Source organism: Erpetoichthys calabaricus, chromosome 15 (genome assembly GCF_900747795.2).
Source record: "Erpetoichthys calabaricus chromosome 15, fErpCal1.3, whole genome shotgun sequence".
NCBI lineage: Eukaryota > Metazoa > Chordata > Cladistia > Polypteriformes > Polypteridae > Erpetoichthys > Erpetoichthys calabaricus.
In genome coordinates, this window is record NC_041408.2 from 45,869,449 (window position 1) to 45,886,632 (window position 17,184).

At 36.7% G+C, this 17,184-nt stretch overlaps 1 protein-coding gene across 4 annotated transcripts in view; it reads left to right on the forward strand.

Annotated features, from left to right (window-relative positions):
* Nucleotides 1-5,430: 5,430 nt before the first annotated feature.
* Nucleotides 5,431-17,184, forward strand: part of fancl (FA complementation group L) — an 89,295-nt gene continuing 77,541 nt past the window's right edge. For 2 of the 4 annotated variants that reach the window (XM_051919625.1, XM_051919624.1), the window contains exons 1-5: nt 5,431-5,530; nt 5,889-5,987; nt 6,134-6,192; nt 6,588-6,648; nt 12,401-12,457. In XM_051919625.1, coding sequence (XP_051775585.1) covers nt 5,895-5,987; nt 6,134-6,192; nt 6,588-6,648; nt 12,401-12,457 — 270 coding nt within the window. In that variant the 5' untranslated portion in view covers nt 5,431-5,530; nt 5,889-5,894. The remainder of the gene's footprint in view (nt 5,531-5,888; nt 5,988-6,133; nt 6,193-6,587; nt 6,649-12,400; nt 12,458-17,184) is intronic. The other 2 variants (XM_028821030.2, XM_051919626.1) reach the window with 2 other exon arrangements.

Below are 17,184 nucleotides of genomic sequence, written 5' to 3' on the forward strand. Positions count from 1 at the left end.
CACAATGTCTCACTTGTGTTTCTGAATGGATGAGTAGTAATTTTCTCAAACTAAATTATAAATTTTAGTGATTGGCAATAATGGATATAATGAGGTTATTAGAAATAAACTTGATGCATTAGGATTAAAAGTCAAGACGGAGGTAAAGAATTTAGGGGTAACTACCTGAATTTTAAATCACATATTAATCAGATTACTAGGACAGCATTTTTTCACTTAAGAAATATAGCAAAAGTTAGACCTCTTATAACAGTTGCAAGATGCTGAGAAATTAGTTCACGCTTTTGTTTTCAGTCGACTAGATTACTGTAACGCACTCTTCTCAGGACTACCTAAAAAAGACATTAATCGATTGCAACTAGTGCAGAATGCAGCTGCTAGAATCTTAACTAGAAAAAGAAAATCCGAGCACATCTCTCCAGTTTTGATGTCATTACATTTGTTACCTCTGTCATTTAGAATTGACTTTAAAATACTGCTTATAGTTTACAAAGCCTTAAATAATCTCGCTCCATTTTATATTTCGGAATGTCTTACACCTTACACTCCAAATCGTAACCTTAGATCTTCAAATGAGTGTCTGCTGAGAATTCCAAGAGCTAAACGTAAAAGAAGTGGTGAGGCAGCCATCTGCTGTTATGCATCTAAAATCTGAAATAGCTTAAGCCAATAGGAATTCGCCAGGCTAATACAGTGGAGCACTTTAAAACACTGCTGAAAACACATTACTTTAACATGGCTTTCTCATAGCTTCATTTTAGTTTAATCCTGATGCTCTGTATATTCAATTAATTATCTTATTATTCATGGTGGCTCCAAAATCTGTACTAACCCCTACTTTCTCTTCTGTTCTTTTTCTGGTTTTCTGTGGTGGCGATCTGCGCCACCACCACCTAATCAAAGCACCATGATATCCCTAAATTGATGGATTACAGGCCAGAGGTCCACATGACCATCATCATCAAGTTCTTCCATGAGAACCCTGAATACAATGAGGACTGATTGAGGTAATTTATGTTAGGCAGAATGCCTAGAGGGGGCTGGGCAGTCTCATGGCTTTGGAACCCCTGCAGATTTTATTTTTTTCTTCAGCTGTCTGGAGTTTTTTTTTTTGTTTTTTCTGTCCTCCCTGGCCATCGGACCTTACTTTTATTCTATGTTAATTAGTGTTCCCTTATTTTAATTCTTATTTATTTTGTCTTTTTTTCTCTTTCTTCATCATGTAAAGCACTTTGAGCTACATTATTTGTATGAAAATGTGCTATATAAATAAATGCTGTTGTTGTTGTATGTGTCAGCTAGTATAAAACTGTGTGGCGAGCGGCTGGGGGCGGTACCCAGCCGGGACACCTAGAAGGACCGGAAGAGGGACTACGCCTCCTCCGGACCATGAGAGGTCAGCCGCCCTGGTTGGTATGGGGACCACGGGAACAGAGCATGGAAGATCAACCCTATAGGGGTCCATGGTCACCGCCAGGGGCCGCCCTGATGCCTGAAAAGCCCTGGACATCAGCACTTCTGCCACACCCATAGGTGCTGGCTGAAGGAAAACCAGGGACACTCGGAGTGCTTCAGGGTGCTTGTTCGGCACTTCTGCCACACCAGGAAGTGCCGCAGGAAACTCTTTCGGAGGCATCTGGAGCACGTCCGGGTGGACATAAAAGGGGCCGCCTCCCTCAATTTGTCAGCTGGAGTTGGGTTGAAGAGCACAGAATTCAGAGGAGAGGAGTGGAGGCGGTGAAGGAAGGCAAGAGAGAAAGAGGCCTGGACTGAGGGTGTGTGGTGCAGGGGTACTGGGTTGTGTGCATAGTATTGTAAATAGTGAAATATGAATTAACTGTGTGTGGTGTTGAAACCTTAGGTGTGTGCCTGTCTGTGTCCGGGCTGATTCCCACAACTGTTATTACCATTATGCTTTTTGGCCACAGAGAACATGTAGATTTACAATAGCATTGATTTGGGTATGTTGCAACCAACAATTTTTCAAATTTTGCACCAGACTTTGAATGCCCTTATAATGCATGAGGTAATATAAAGATTTATATATTTCCCCACGACTTCATGTGAGGTAATGTTAAAGCCAGCTACATTTGTGCAATTTGGCATGCACTTATAAACCACTAACCCAGCTGTGGATGAGCATGCATATGTGAATTGCAAGCATTATCACAGTGTCAACACGCAAGTGATTATAGATTTAAATTGTATCATAGTAGCTAGCATACTACCCTGAAGATAAGTGAGGCTGGATGAGTGATTAATAGCAAAATGTCCCACAGGCATCCTGAGCTCTGCAGTCCACAACCCCCTAGAACATTTGTGTAATTCTTTACAACCTTGGGAAGGCATGGAGAGACTCCTGGGACATTGGATAAAGAAAGTCTCACAGAAGATAAGGGAGGATCACAGAAAAGTACACAACATGCAAGTCTTGAAGATTGGAAGATGGAGACTGTACAATGAGAATTTTTTTCCTGACACCTATGCTTATTTGTTTTAGTGATACATTTAGTATATTGCTGAAACAAATGTCCATCCTAGTTTCTTTGGAAAGGAACTTGGCTGATATTTTCAGTCAGGACTTAATAAAATGTTGTTTTTTTTTATTTCAAGACTTTAGCAATGAAACGAATATTTCAAATAGGTCTATAGTTCTCAAGCATTATTCATTTAGGAGTCTAGCAACAATCACTTCAAAGTATCTAGGGGGAATAGTGACGAATAAAGATATTATAACCAAATAGCAATAAAGTAGTAATTAGTTTTGAGCAGCAGTATGAAATATCTGGAAAATAATAAATGTTCAGATTTCAGAATGCCATAAGTGGTGCTGCTTTAAATGTAGGATCTGTATACAAGTAAATCATGTCGTGGAAGTGTGTGGAGATAGATACAGACCATTAACATATGCAATCTCCTATTTATTTCAATGTGATTTAGTTGTCAATGTAAAGTATTACCACAAGCAAAGCCAACCTGTTGATACTTGTCACTATTTACACACTCCATACCAAGCAATTACTTGCATGTTCTCCTTTAACAGTGTTTGAATAAGCTGATTCATTCTTTGCTTCATTAAGGGCTGGGTTTTCTCAGTTTTCTTTTATCATTAGATGTAACAAAGACAAACAAAGAGAGAGTTGGATTTCTTTCCACCTACAGATCTTAAAAGAATTGAGATTTGTGCTCAAACTACATTGCTCTAAGGATGCATTTCCACTAGCATTAGATGATCTGGTTTCTTTTTTGTTTCCATTACTTTTTTTCTAAATGTTTCTGGAGCCTTCTATGTACTTCTAATACTCATTAGGTTCCTTTTCTGTAAGTGAAACCCATGCCAGCATAGAGATGCCTCTGTAAAGCCAAAGTGACATTAACTGGATTCTCTCATTTTGTCAAAAAGAAAAAACTGTAATTAAATCATCATTCCTTTTTGTAGCATTTTAGTCACTTGGTTTATCTTGCCATTTTAGTTGTCTGGATGATAAGTCAAAGGGGGTACAGAAAGTCAAGAATTCCTTTTTTTTTAAATTGTGGAGTACATTTTATGACGTGGCAGCACGGTGGCACAGTAGCAGCACTGCTCCCTAGCAGTAAGGAGACCTGGGTTCGCTTCCCGGGTGCTCCGTGCGTGGAGTTTGCATGTATTCCCTGTGTCTGCGTGGGTTTCCTTCCGAATGCTCCGGTTTCCTTCCACAGTCCAAAGACATGCAAGTTAGGTGCATTGGCGGTCCTAAATTATCCTAGTGTGTGTCGCTTGGTGTGTGTGTGCATGTCCTGTGGTAGGCTGGCACCCTGCCCAGGATTTGTTCCTGCCTTGCACCCTTTGTTGGCTGGGATTGGCTCCAGCAGACCCCTGTGACCCTGTGTTAGGATATAGCGGGTTGGACAATGACTGACTGACTGACATTTTATGATGCCCTAGGAATTAAATGCATGTACATATCATGAGGTGAAAAAAATGTATCCTTGACTATGTAAAGTATTTAGCTGAATATCCTATAAATTGCTAGAATTTTGCATTCTATGGAAACATAAAAAGGAGCAGAAAATAAAATATAACGAAGTTGTAAAATGAACATGCAAAAGTGCAACAGTTTTCCCTGCATCTTCAATGGAGGTAAATATGTTCATACATTACTTGTGTTCCTTTTTCATTAATCTTATGAAACATATCTTTTAGAGTTTCTGTTAAACAAAAATGCATGGAACCATTTCTTTACCAGTGTTAGTGGAAAAGTGGCATAACAAGCCAGACCCACATCTTACAGTGGCTTTAATGTACTGATTTAAAAGACTGGTTCAATCTTGGCAGTCAGGTTCGATTCACTGGAGGAAGTGGTAGAACAGAGGTCCCTCTGGAAGCCACTGACTACCCCAGATAATGACTTTCACCCCCTAAATGAGGTCTTTGCAAAACAGAGGAGAACTTTCAGTAACAGCACTATGTAGTCGTTTCTACCTTCAGCCATAAGGCTCTCTAATGAGTCACATTACTGTACAAACCAAGATGGTATTGTTCCCTGTGTGCTAAATGAGACCTCTTAGCAGACAATGATGCTATGTGCAATATACTTTATGTAATAAAGTGTTATGTTTATGTTATATGTGTATTTGTACCTTGTTGGCATACTTTTGACTATTGTAATTCAAGTCAAGTGGTTTTATTGTCATGCCATCTACACACAGCTTTGCAGCATACAGTGGAACAAAATAACATTACCAGGACCGCAGTGCAACATATGTATAAATACAGGACAAGTGCAAGGCAGGTAAAGACATGTAATATCCTACAAATAGATAATAAATAATAAATAATAGGTATGTGAATAGACAGTAATACTTATCATTTGAAATAGATAGTAATAAATAAATAATAACAGTAGTAACAAATGTGTGTAACAAATGTACTTTCTTTTTTTGCTGTAACCCTTCAATTTCCTTATCTATCTATCTATCTATCTATCTATCTATCTATCTATCTATCTATCTATCTATCTATCTATCTAAACAGTAATACTGTACATTTAAATAAGGCATCAGCAGTGCTTCTTTATATAATAATATTTATTTGTATATTCAATAAAGGAACTATTTTTTAATTACTTTAATCAACATCAGAGAAATTTTTTAATTAAAGCCAGTGTAATAAAGGATTTTCAGAAATTTGTATTTATTTTCACTCTATAGTTTTCGCATAAAACCTCCTCATCACACATATTTTAAGGCATAAAAAGATCATTCTCTTAAAGTTGCAGCGATACTTCTGCTTCGCAAGGGCACTGTTCTGAATTCGTGCATAAGTATTGAGAGTGACCAAAAATACAGCAGTTAATTCCATGAAAAAAATTTCTGTTGAGCTTACGCGCATATGCGGTGTGTTAATAAAGTTTTAGTTTTTGAAGTCTTTCAACACATGCGCATTAAAGTGAATGTTGTTTTGAAGGACCTGAGCGGGAATATGTAACCTGGTACATATAAGTATCGAGAAAAGCGATCCGCTTCTGGAAGTTAGCTTCTTATTGTGGCAGTAAGTAGACTTATTGGTAAATGCATTATATATATATATATATATATTTATTTATTTATTTGTCATGTGTACGATTTCAGACGATAACAGGGGTTTAGCGTATTCTAAGTATAGCGTCATGGTACATAATTTATATGGTGAATATTTCAGTTCATCTGAAAACTTTAATAGCAATCATAATACAAGTGTATGGTGTTTGGTTCAGGACGCACACATATATATGTATGTGTGTGTGTATATATATATATATATATATATATATAGAGAGAGAGAGAGAGAGAGAGAGAGAGAGGCTGACTGACTGACTGACTATGCAGTTCGACTTTGCTTACAATGCTTTTTATGTCATTTTTTACAGTGGAAAATGATGTCGGACTCATCATTGATAAATCAGTGCCCACTGCTTCTCCCTCAGAATAAAGCAAAAACGGTGTATGATGGCTTTATTACTGTTCAGGTATACGTGTATTTTTTATATTTACACAAGTAAACACATTTTTAGGAGAACTATAGATATTTAATTTTCTGCATTACAAAATACGGAGTTTTCGTTATGCATCACGTTATTATACTCTGATGCTGACCTTTTTAACATTAATACAGGAGCAAGATTTCCGTATAAGGATCGTACTGCCTTCAGATCACCAACTTAAGCATGCAAGGTAAATCAAATACAGTTATCTGAATGCATTATAAGCGTTACAAATATAAAATCATTTTTGGGATAAAAATGGGATTTTATCTAATACGCATTTTTTGTATTCTTACGTTGATGATTAATAGTTGCAGATACTTATCTTTAATATTTGCTATTTTTAAAGCTTTGATTCTTTTGAAACTGTATGTCTGTATTTTAAATATAAGTTTGTAGGGACATTGCCATATGTTCAGAATACAGTGGCATTCTTTAGAGTACTTGCTTTGGCTAATCGAAATGCATAAAATGGACGCTGATATTGATATTGTAGGTGTTTGATTTGTGTTCTGACATATAAAAATAAGTAAGAAAAATAAGGTGTAGTTGCATTTAAGAATACAATCCTTATTTCTTTTTCAGTTTTAAATGTTGCTGGCAACTAAAGGCTTTACTACAGGGTTATCAAAATATCATAAAACAGGTAATCATTTAATTTATATATACTGTACTGTATGTATTTTAATTGTATTACATGATGTGTACTTAAATGAGTTTTTTTTGTGTAAATAAAACCCGATAACAGTACTGTATTACTGCATATGCATTAGTCAAGGTTGCTTGCATCTGAAAAAAAGCACACCCAAGTATATATATGCTTGCTAATAGAAATGATCTTATTGCACTAAATGTCTAAGTTTAAAATAAAAAAATAACTTTGCTGTCCTAGTGATCCTGATTTGAATTAAATGGTGTTTATAGATGGATGCATGCTATTTCATTAACATCAAGAAATGGGTTCTAATTATGAAATTGGCAAGGGTATAAACACAATCCTTGAGACTGTAGGAATTGATAATTAATAATCAATAGGACACCCACCCAGAGGGATGCCAATAAATGTTGAATGTTGACATATAATACTACACAGACAAACTTAATAACATAGAGAGGCTGGCTGTTTAATCTTATAATTTATCTTGGCAGAGATAAATAGTGTTAAAATACCAAGTCTTTAAAGGTCATGTCCAATGCTGTGTGGCTTTGTTGCTGCTCCAGGTGTAAGTGGAAGGTATTTCTTCCATTGATGTGCTCTCTTTCTCTTTACTACAAGAACCTTCGTTTGTGGTGTTCTGTGATGCTGCTTTCTCTGCTTGCTTTCTGCTGTTGGGCCCTTTGCTGTGTCAACTTAGGGAAAAAGCATTACTCTTTCTGGCAAAAGAGTTTAGATGCTGAAGTTCCCTTGTTGAACTAATGATTGTTTCTCAGCCTCTTTAGCCCATGGGCCCATAGCATGGCTTCACAGAGAGATTGTCAATTTCTGATTGGCAAAGAGAAAGAGGTTGTCAATTTTCAGCTTCACAAACAGAGAACGACTCATCATCTATTAGTTTCAGGGAGAAGTTTTAGAAGGTCATTTTGCAGAGTGAGAGCACAGTTTTCCCCTGGGGTAGACTGTCCCAGAGAGACATTACTCTGAGGAAGTGTCCTGGGAGTTGAGTGAGAGTGTTCAGCAGAATATACTGATTGGATCAGTGTAACTAGTTTTAAGAGAATGTATAACTTCTGCTTGGATTAAAGTCCCTTCATGTTACAGAATCAGTGTTCACATAAGCAAGTTCTTCTGACCCTTAGGGTTGTCATTCATTCATTTTATAGGTTTTTGTTCTGGCTTGAGTTCATATTTGTGCATTTTGGCTGAAGAAGTCTGTAAAAGGGCCTCTGGAGAGATGTCAGTTCATCTCTGATTCACACCTTTGTTATCAGATGCAGTCCAGGAAGATCCTGGTTAAAGCTGGAGTTCAGTCACATACAGTACTTTGAAATGCAAGTGGGGTTTTCTGCAGCAGGATGTCTGCATCCCTTTTAAATCTGCTTATTTTAACGGGCGCTGTGTGCCACTAAGCTGAGCAGAATGGGTAATGCCCACCTTGTTCTACAAGATCCTCCAGGAAATATGTTTCATACCACTGCCCTAATGCACCCCTTTGTTAGTATTAAAATTTGATCTTTTTTCTTTCTGAAACTGTCTGTGTTTTGTCTTTAGCCTTGGCTTAGTATCCTGAAATGACGTATGAGTATTCTCCATATTTTGTAATCAGTACAACACAAAACACTGATTTGTCTGCATTCCCATACTGAAAAAAATCAGCATTTATGTATTCATCACATTTTAGTTGTTATTATGCTAATGAACAATCGAGCTTTAAAATAAAAGACAATACAGTAAGAAGAAATAAACAAGTTCAAAACATATATGACAGAATAATATTGATTGTAAACTTTTCTTTTCTTTGGCCCACTCATTGTTGCGGATGGGTTCAGAGCAGTAGCAGAGTAATAGCAGAGAGTAACCCCGGCTCCGCAAAATCAAGTCAACGTATCACTGCGCCTAATGCGCCACTTGGTGGAACGCCAGGCATTACAGGACAAGGTCAAATGAATGCAGTCATAATTATGATTTGATTTGGGCAATTTTGTACCAATCTTCGGCGGGCCGGATTAAAAAGACCAATGGGCCGGATGTGGCCCGCGGGCCGTAGTTTGCCCACCCCTGCTCTAGCATGTTATAGCCACAGTGTTTGTCAGTTTCATCTTGGCATCACATGTGACTTGTAAGTTAATAGAATGTAATTGCTTATGGTTATCAAAAGCAGCGTCTCCCTAGGTGCCCTTATTGCAATATGACTGCAGTTAAGTGTTCCTATTACATTAGAAAGTCTGACACTGCATCAGATTGCTTTTTTGTGTTGGCAAAAATGTGTTTTCTGTATGTACACACACATGATATGAAAAGTGGATGTAGCGCCTGGACGATTGATTAATAGCTTCATGCACAGAGAGCATGATGGAGTGAAGCTTGGCTAATATATTCCTGACCTGTCCGTCAGTTGCTGAGAAGTGACAATGGTAGCTGATATAAACTGCTGAAAAACCCAAAAAAGGGAATTTAGTGCAAATATGCAGAATTTGCCCTTTTAACACTAGAATCCCTGAAGCCTACAAAAAAACCTCGTAATCCCGGGCCACCTTAAATTTGTTTGCACCACTCAATTTGTATCTTGTTTTCCAAATGTGTGTCGATCAGCTCAAGCAGCAAGCAGCCTGCTATCCCATCCCCCCACCACCGCTGCTCAATTCGCACAGAAGATTCTCAGAGCTGAAGTCTGTTTATCGGAGTGTGAGGTGCCTGGAATTGTAGAGGGTGAATAATATATTGTCATTTTAAATACATACATTGCATGTCTGTTCCGTGTCTACAACAACCTATGTAAATGTAGGATGACAGGAAATGCAAAGCAGGAATTGTTGAACACATAACTAAAACAGAAACGTTTTTCATGTTTTAGTAATAATTGACAAAATGTAGACCTGAGGTATATAATGTGTGAAGACTGAAGTCCACATATCAAATAAACACTTTCACAAAAGGTACAAGTACTGTATGCAAGGGCAGAAACCACCTGATCATTGCTCAAAAAACTGTTATCCAGTGAAATTGATTTTAGAAGGTTTGGAAAGCTTGTGTGAGCACAATTTCATTGGATCTAATTGTGTAGTGTCTATGATGTTTATGGGTTGTTTAGTGTTGTAGTTTTTGTTACATGTATATTCTTTATGCTTCTACTCATTTTTTAAATTAACATTTTAATCACTACATCTTGATTAATTTACCAGTGCAACAAGCTCTTATCCATTGTTTTATTTTTATCATTCCACAGTCAGACTTTATACAGATAAGGGCAGTGTCCCTGCAGTAACCTGTGGAGAAGGTCAAAACACTGGGGAAAAAAGGTCATTGTGTTTCATATTCTTTCAGTACAACATATGGGTAGATAATCAACGTTTTCCTCTTTATAAAAGTCCAGAAGCCTAAGTTTGTATTAACCACATGAACTGTCTTTAAACTAGAATGCTGTGCTCGACAAGGGTTCCCTCTATCACGATTGATTTTTACATTAACCATTAAGCCACTGATTATTCATTTTTAAACTATATCATAGATAAAGGGGATAATCATAGAAGGATTCAAACTGTAAATATCATTATGTGAAGAAGATATGGTACTTTATACTGTATGTCAGACCCACAAATATCTTTATAATTAGTCCTTAATGCATTAGCAGAATGTAAAAAGACACAAAATTATTTTGAATAAAAGTATGCTTTTCCCACTGAATTCTCTAGCACACCAAACTAGACTGCACAGTATCCGTTCATATATCAAGACTTTTATCTAGGGATAAACATCACAAGTAAATATAAAGGCCTTTTTCTAAATTATTTTGTTAACAGCCTGGACAAAAATTAAACACGATTTTAACAGATTGTCTACCCTCCACCTCACCTCAGCAGATAGAACAAATACTGCCAAGATTTTCTCTTTGATTACAGTTGCTCTGTCTGATTTTAATTTTTGTAGTTTTGTTTATAATCTATGTTTTATCTATTGTTCGGTGTCCTTGAGTGTTTGGAAAGGCGCCAACAAATAAATAAAATGTATTATTATTATTAAGATGAACATTCTTCCTAACCTTCCATTTTTTTTCACAGCATCCCTATATACTGTACATTAACAAATCATTCTTTAAGAAACTGGACTCAAATCAAATGGACCTCATTTATTTGTAACTCAAGACATCTATGCATTCAAAAGGCAACACTACAAAGACCAAAGTAGACATTGGCATGGCACTACCAAACTTTAAATTTTATCAACTGGGCGGCACATATACACAAGTAGTGTAAAGAAATGGAAATTGGTACAAATGGATGAATTTACAATATCCTGCTGAGCAATAGGAATTAAATTTGCTGTACTTCTTTACATGCTTTACTTTGTACCCTGTAAATACTAATTTTCTTCAATATACCAATAATCCAGTTGTGCACCAGTCACTTCGAATATGGAACCAATGCAGGACTTCAAGGCAGAGACAGTCATCTTTTTCAATCTTCTCAAACCTACTCACTGTTTAATCATTGGAAATGCTCAGAATTAAGACACTGGGAGTGCTGTATACAGTTAACATATTTGCATTTTATGAACAATTGCGCTTCAGATTAAATTTACCGGCATACAATTTTTCCACTATTTTCAAATTCGAAATTTTGTTAAAACATATCTAACCCAATATCCAGACCTCCCACCCATTTCTGTTCCAGAGGTAGTACTGATCAGTGTTGAAGATTCATATAGCATTTCAACAATATATAAAAACATCTCAAAGAATATTTCCTTTAATGATGGCAAGGTATGGTGGGAACAGGACCTTTCAATTAATATAAATTAATGTTCAATTAACATTTGAATTTACCCATTGGATTAATAAAGTTTATCTAATCTAATCTCAGAAAAGGAGTGGAAGTCAGCCATACATAGAATTCACTCTACAGTAGTTCTATATGCACCACGCACTCAATAATTCAACTTAAAATCTTTCATTTGGTCATACTTATCTTGTTTACAATTGTCCAGAATGTACCCAGGATAAGATCCGACATGTGAATATTGCCATCTAGCTCTGGCATCACTTGGCAACATTAATATAATTTTGGACAAAAATCTTTAAATACTTATAAGACAGCCTTGGTGTCACAATCACTCCTAAACCATTGTCAGCAATATTTGGTGTACTTCCAGATTTGCTTAAATTGGATAAGGGAAAATTCATTGTAGTAGTATATACTACTTTATGAGCCCATAGAGTTATCTTGCTTAACTTGTAGAATTGAAACCCACCTCTTATAACTCAGTGGGTAACTGACATTCTATATTATTTGAAATTGGGGGGGAAAAAAAACAATTTTCGCTTAGAGGATGTGTCCAAAACGTTTTTTAAAACAGGGTAATATTTAATTAAAAAAGTTTTAGAATAAGCATTCGTATATGGGGGGAAAGGTTATTTTGTGTATTCTTTTATCTCCCTGCTCTTGGCTCTGCTGTGGTATTCTCGGGTGGGGATTGAATTCTTGTTCTGTAAGGTTTTGTTTTTTTCCATGTTTTCTTTGTTTTTTTTTTCTTTGTCTTTTTTTTTTTCTTTCTCAGGATTGATTTTGAAGTTATTTGTTTAAGTTCTACAAATTTTATCTGCTTGATTACATACTATGTTACTTTCTTGAAACACAATTATAATGATGGAAAAAAGTACAAAAAGAGACAAATTGCTCAAAAAGTTACATAAGGAGGAAATTGGGATGATTACAGTATGTAAAGTTAGCATTTGTCTCCACAGAGACTGCTTCATTGTTCTGATTTGGCTAGCTTTATGCTGGAACTGAAGACAGTATTGGTAAGTTGAAAGTATTTTTGTGTAATTCTTTATAACTGCGACATATTTTCATTAGATATTGTGTTTATATGGCATAACATCTCAGAATTTTCTATATCAGTATGTGTGATTGTTATTAAAAATAATCTTTTTTTCTTGGTATAAGCATGAGCTTTGGCATTTTGTTTGGTATTTTGGATATTTATAATCTTTTTGTAGAAACTCCAAAGTGTGGATGTTTATACCTTTAAAAATAAAAAGTGTAATAAATGTGTGAGGTTTTGGTTGTGTGCCAAATCAGTAATGCTGGCTTATGCTTTGTCATTAAAGGAATAATAATTTAAACTGCATTTCTCCACCCACAATTTAATAAAGCATTATCACACTATTTTATCATGCTCATTTTGGTGTTTTCCTAAAGCTACTTTAAAAAAATTAAATAAAAATGGAAAATAATAAGCATATTTTATATTTAATAAATGAATCATGTTAAGATTCAAGTCTGGACTGTACATTGTGCAGGCAGAGCCATGAGTCAATTTACAGTGTAATGCAAATACTCTTTTTGGATTAAACTGTTTAAGAACAGGTAGTGTCTGTGCTTTTGTGACTGTACTGTGAATTAATTGAAAAAATGCTCTAATGTCAGAATATTTTAACATGTCTGCTGTTAATTTTAAACATGTTTTTGTGATAATCATTTTAGGTTTTATAAATAAATGCTGTGAAAAATTATTATATGTCTTTCCAAAGTTTTTATTTGTCTTTTCAGAAATATCTCTTAGTTTTCCCTCGTAACCTTTTCTTTAATTAACGGCATACAAAATCAGCATGAATATCTATCCATCCATTCATTGTTTTAATATTATTACTGGGTAGTGTATTTCTGTAAGTGGTTATGAAAATGCCTTATCAAATGTAAATTGCAATCTGTGTACCTTTTAGCTTTCTGGTAACTGGTGGAGTACAGTAGACTTCAAAATTAGCTTTATTAATATTGAGAAGAAAAAATGAGAATGCAATGCTGTAATGTGGTTATGTAGCATGGAGTCATGATGTGGCACTGACAAAGTTCACATGGTCCATTGGGTTGCCATCAAATACTGGGATCTTTCTGTGGGGTACATAAGGTACTTGTGCCTTATTTTGCTGTTCATAATGTTCTTGGCAAGGTTCATATTTATTTTTATTTCTATACAAAGAGCTACAAATACTTCCACCATATGGCTCTTCATTCTTCTCATCTGGTTTTTCAAGGACACTATAAGGGTTTGGTTTACTTAGATTGTGACTGCGTCCTTTAAGAACTGTAAATTTTGCACTGAATTCCTCTAGAGCCAGGTGATCTCTTTTAGACTTTAGCTGTGCTCTCAACTGTACCTCCTCCAAATCTAGAGCCTGCTGCATTTTTTAAGCCAGCATTTTGGCCAGCAGTGAGCACTGCATGCGCTGCCTCTTAAGTCCTAGGACACTAACTGGGGTAGCTACTGAACATGCTCGACTTTTAGTTTTTACTGAAACTTGACAAGAGACTGTTGGCACGGACGTCTAGGTACACGTACAAATTGGTTTACGACTAAAAAGTTCACCAAACTTTTGCCTCGGTTCACGACCACACACTTGGTATACGAACAAGCCAGTTTCCCTTTCAGTTTGTACATGTTCAGTCTCTCCCTGTGCTTTTCCTGTGCAGCGAGAGAGAGAGAGAGCGAGAGAGTGCGACACACACACACACACACACACACACACACACACACACACAGGCAGCGCAAGAGAGAGACAGACGCACACACACAGGCAGCGCTCTAGAGAGACAGACGCACACACACAGGCAGCGCGAGAAAGAGAGATGGACGCATAAGGCAGTTAAAGAATGCACTGGGCTTGATTTTGTTTTCACTTCTGTTTACAGCGATCGGTTCGTAGCATGCATTGTTGCAATGTTACTTTTCTTGGTGGTTTATTAAATTCTGGATTTTTTTCAAATTTTTTTCCCTGTGCTTAAAACTCAAAAAAAAAAAAAAAAAAAAAAAGTGTTTTTATCCAGCGGTTGGTAGCGCTATAGCGCAAACTATTGCAGTGTTAGTTTTCTCTATTGTTCAAGGTTTTCTCAGTGTTATTCAATGTTTTTACATTTAGTTTACTATTACGCTGTGCATTCTATGGTTTAATTAACTATATTTGTGCTTAAAAACTTAAAAATAATATATATTTACATAGAGTTCGCATGATCTGGAATGGATTAATTGTATTTACATATAATACTATGGGGGAAAGTGCTTCGGTTTAAGACCAGAGTTTTGGAACGAATTATGGTCATGAACCGAGGTTCCACTGTGTATGTATGTAGATAGATAGATAGATACTTTATTAAATCTCAAGGGGAAATTCACAATAATGTATGTGTGTGTGTGTGTATATATATATATATATATATATACACACATATACGTATATATAATATATATATATATATATATATATATATATATATATATATATATATATATATATATATATATAAATTCATGTATTGTGTGTGTGTGTGTATGTATGTATTTATGTATGTATATATACATACAGTGCATCTGGAAAGTATTCACAGCGCATCACTTTTTCCACATTTTGTTATGTTACAACCTTATTCCAAAATGGATTAAATTAATTTTTTTCCTCAGAATTCTACACACAACACCCCATAATGACAACGTGAAAAAAGTTTACTTGAGATTTTTGCAAATTTATTAAAAATAAAAGAATTGAGAAAGCACATGCACATAAGTATTCACAGCCTTTACCATGAAGCTCAAAATTGAGCTCAGGTGCATCCTGTTTCCCCTGATCATCGTTGAGATGTTTCTGCAGCTTAATTGGAGTCCACCTGTGCTAAATTCAGTTGATTGGACATGATTTGGAAAGGCACACACCTGTCTATATAAGGTCCCACAGTTGACAGTTCATGTCAGAGCACAAACCAAGCATGAAGTCAAAGGAATTCTCTGTAGACCTCCGAGACAGGATTGTCTCGAGGTACAAATCTGGGGAATGTTACAGAAAACTTTCTGCTGAAGGTCCCAATGAGCACAGTGGCCTCCATCATCCGTAAGTGGAAGAAGTTTGAAACCACCAGGACTCTTCCTAGAGCTAGCCAGCCATCTAAACTGAGCGATCGGGGGAGAAGGGCCTTAGTCAGGGAGGTGACCAAGAACCTGATGGTCACTCTGTCAAAGCTCCAGAGATCCTCTATGGAGAGAGGAGAACCTTCCAGAAGGACAACCATCTCTGCAGCAATCCACCAATCAGGCCTGTATGGTAGAGTGGCCAGACGGAAGCCACTCCTTAGTAAAAGGCACATGGCAGCCCGCCTGGAATTTGCCAAAAGGCACCTGAAGGAGACTCGGACCATGAGAAAGAAAATTATCTGGTCTGATGAAACAAAGATTGAACTCTTTGGTGTGAATGCCAGGCGTCACGTTTGGAGGAAACCAGGCACCGCTCACCAGGCCAATACCATCCCTACAGTGAAGCATGGTGGTGACAGCATCATGCTGTGGGGGATATTTTTCAGCTGCAGGGACTGGGAGACTAGTCAGGATGAAGGGAAAGATGACTACAGCAATGTACAGAGACATCCTGGATGAAAACCTGCTCCAGAGCGCTCTTGACCTCAGACTTGGGCGACGGATCATCTTTCAGTAGGACAATGACCCTAAGCACACAGCCAAGATATCAAAGGAGTGGCTTCAGGACAACTCTGTGAATGTCCTTGAGTGGCCCAGCCAGAGCACAGACTTGAATCCGATTGAACATCTCTGGAGAGATCTTAAAATGGCTGTGCACCGACGCTTCCCATCCAACCTGCTGGAGCTTGAGAGATACTGCAAAGAGGAATGGGCGAAACTGGCCAAGGATAGGTGTGCCAAGCTTGTGGCATCATATTCAAAAAGACTTGAGGCTGTAATTGCTGCCAAAGGTGCATTGACAATGTATTGAGCAAAGGCTGTGGATACTTATGTACATGTGATTTCTCAGTTTTTTTATTTTTAATAAATTTGCAAAAACCTCAAGTAAAGTTTTTTCACGTTGTCATTATTGTGTGTGTGTGTGTGTGTGTGTGTGTGTGTGTGTATATATATATATATATATATAATAATATATAAAATATGCGCAGCTGGAGATCCACAAAGGGAGAAAAAAATGAATCACGTATCATAAAGTTGTTTTTATTCCTGAGCTTTCAACTCCTACCAAGGGTCTTCATCAGAGGATAATGCTTAGACTTACAAGAATGAAAGGCAATATATAGCAAAAAAGTACGTGGGGGGGGGGGGGGGGGGTGGCTAAGTCAGTGTGATCAGGAGGGGTGGGGTGTACAGTTTATTTATTATGAACATGTTCTTCTTACGTTTGCATATGCTGGATTTACGTCCAAGTGTCTGTTGATGGCGTTCTCATTTGATAGCAAACATTTGTCCAGCTCTCTGACACTTTTAGTACTGGCCTTAAATTTTACTTGTACATTTTCCCAGTTAAATGTTTATATGTATGTATGTATGTATGTGTATATAATATAATATATATATGGCGTAATTTTAAATTTTGAATTTCAACTGCAATGAGAAGTAAAGCAAAATGACTCCTTTTATTAGCTAACTGAACACAAGTATTCGAGGCAGCTTAGGATCCTTCTTCAGACAGGCTGAGCTGCCTTGAAAGCGTGCATATTGTAATCTGATCAGTTACCCAAT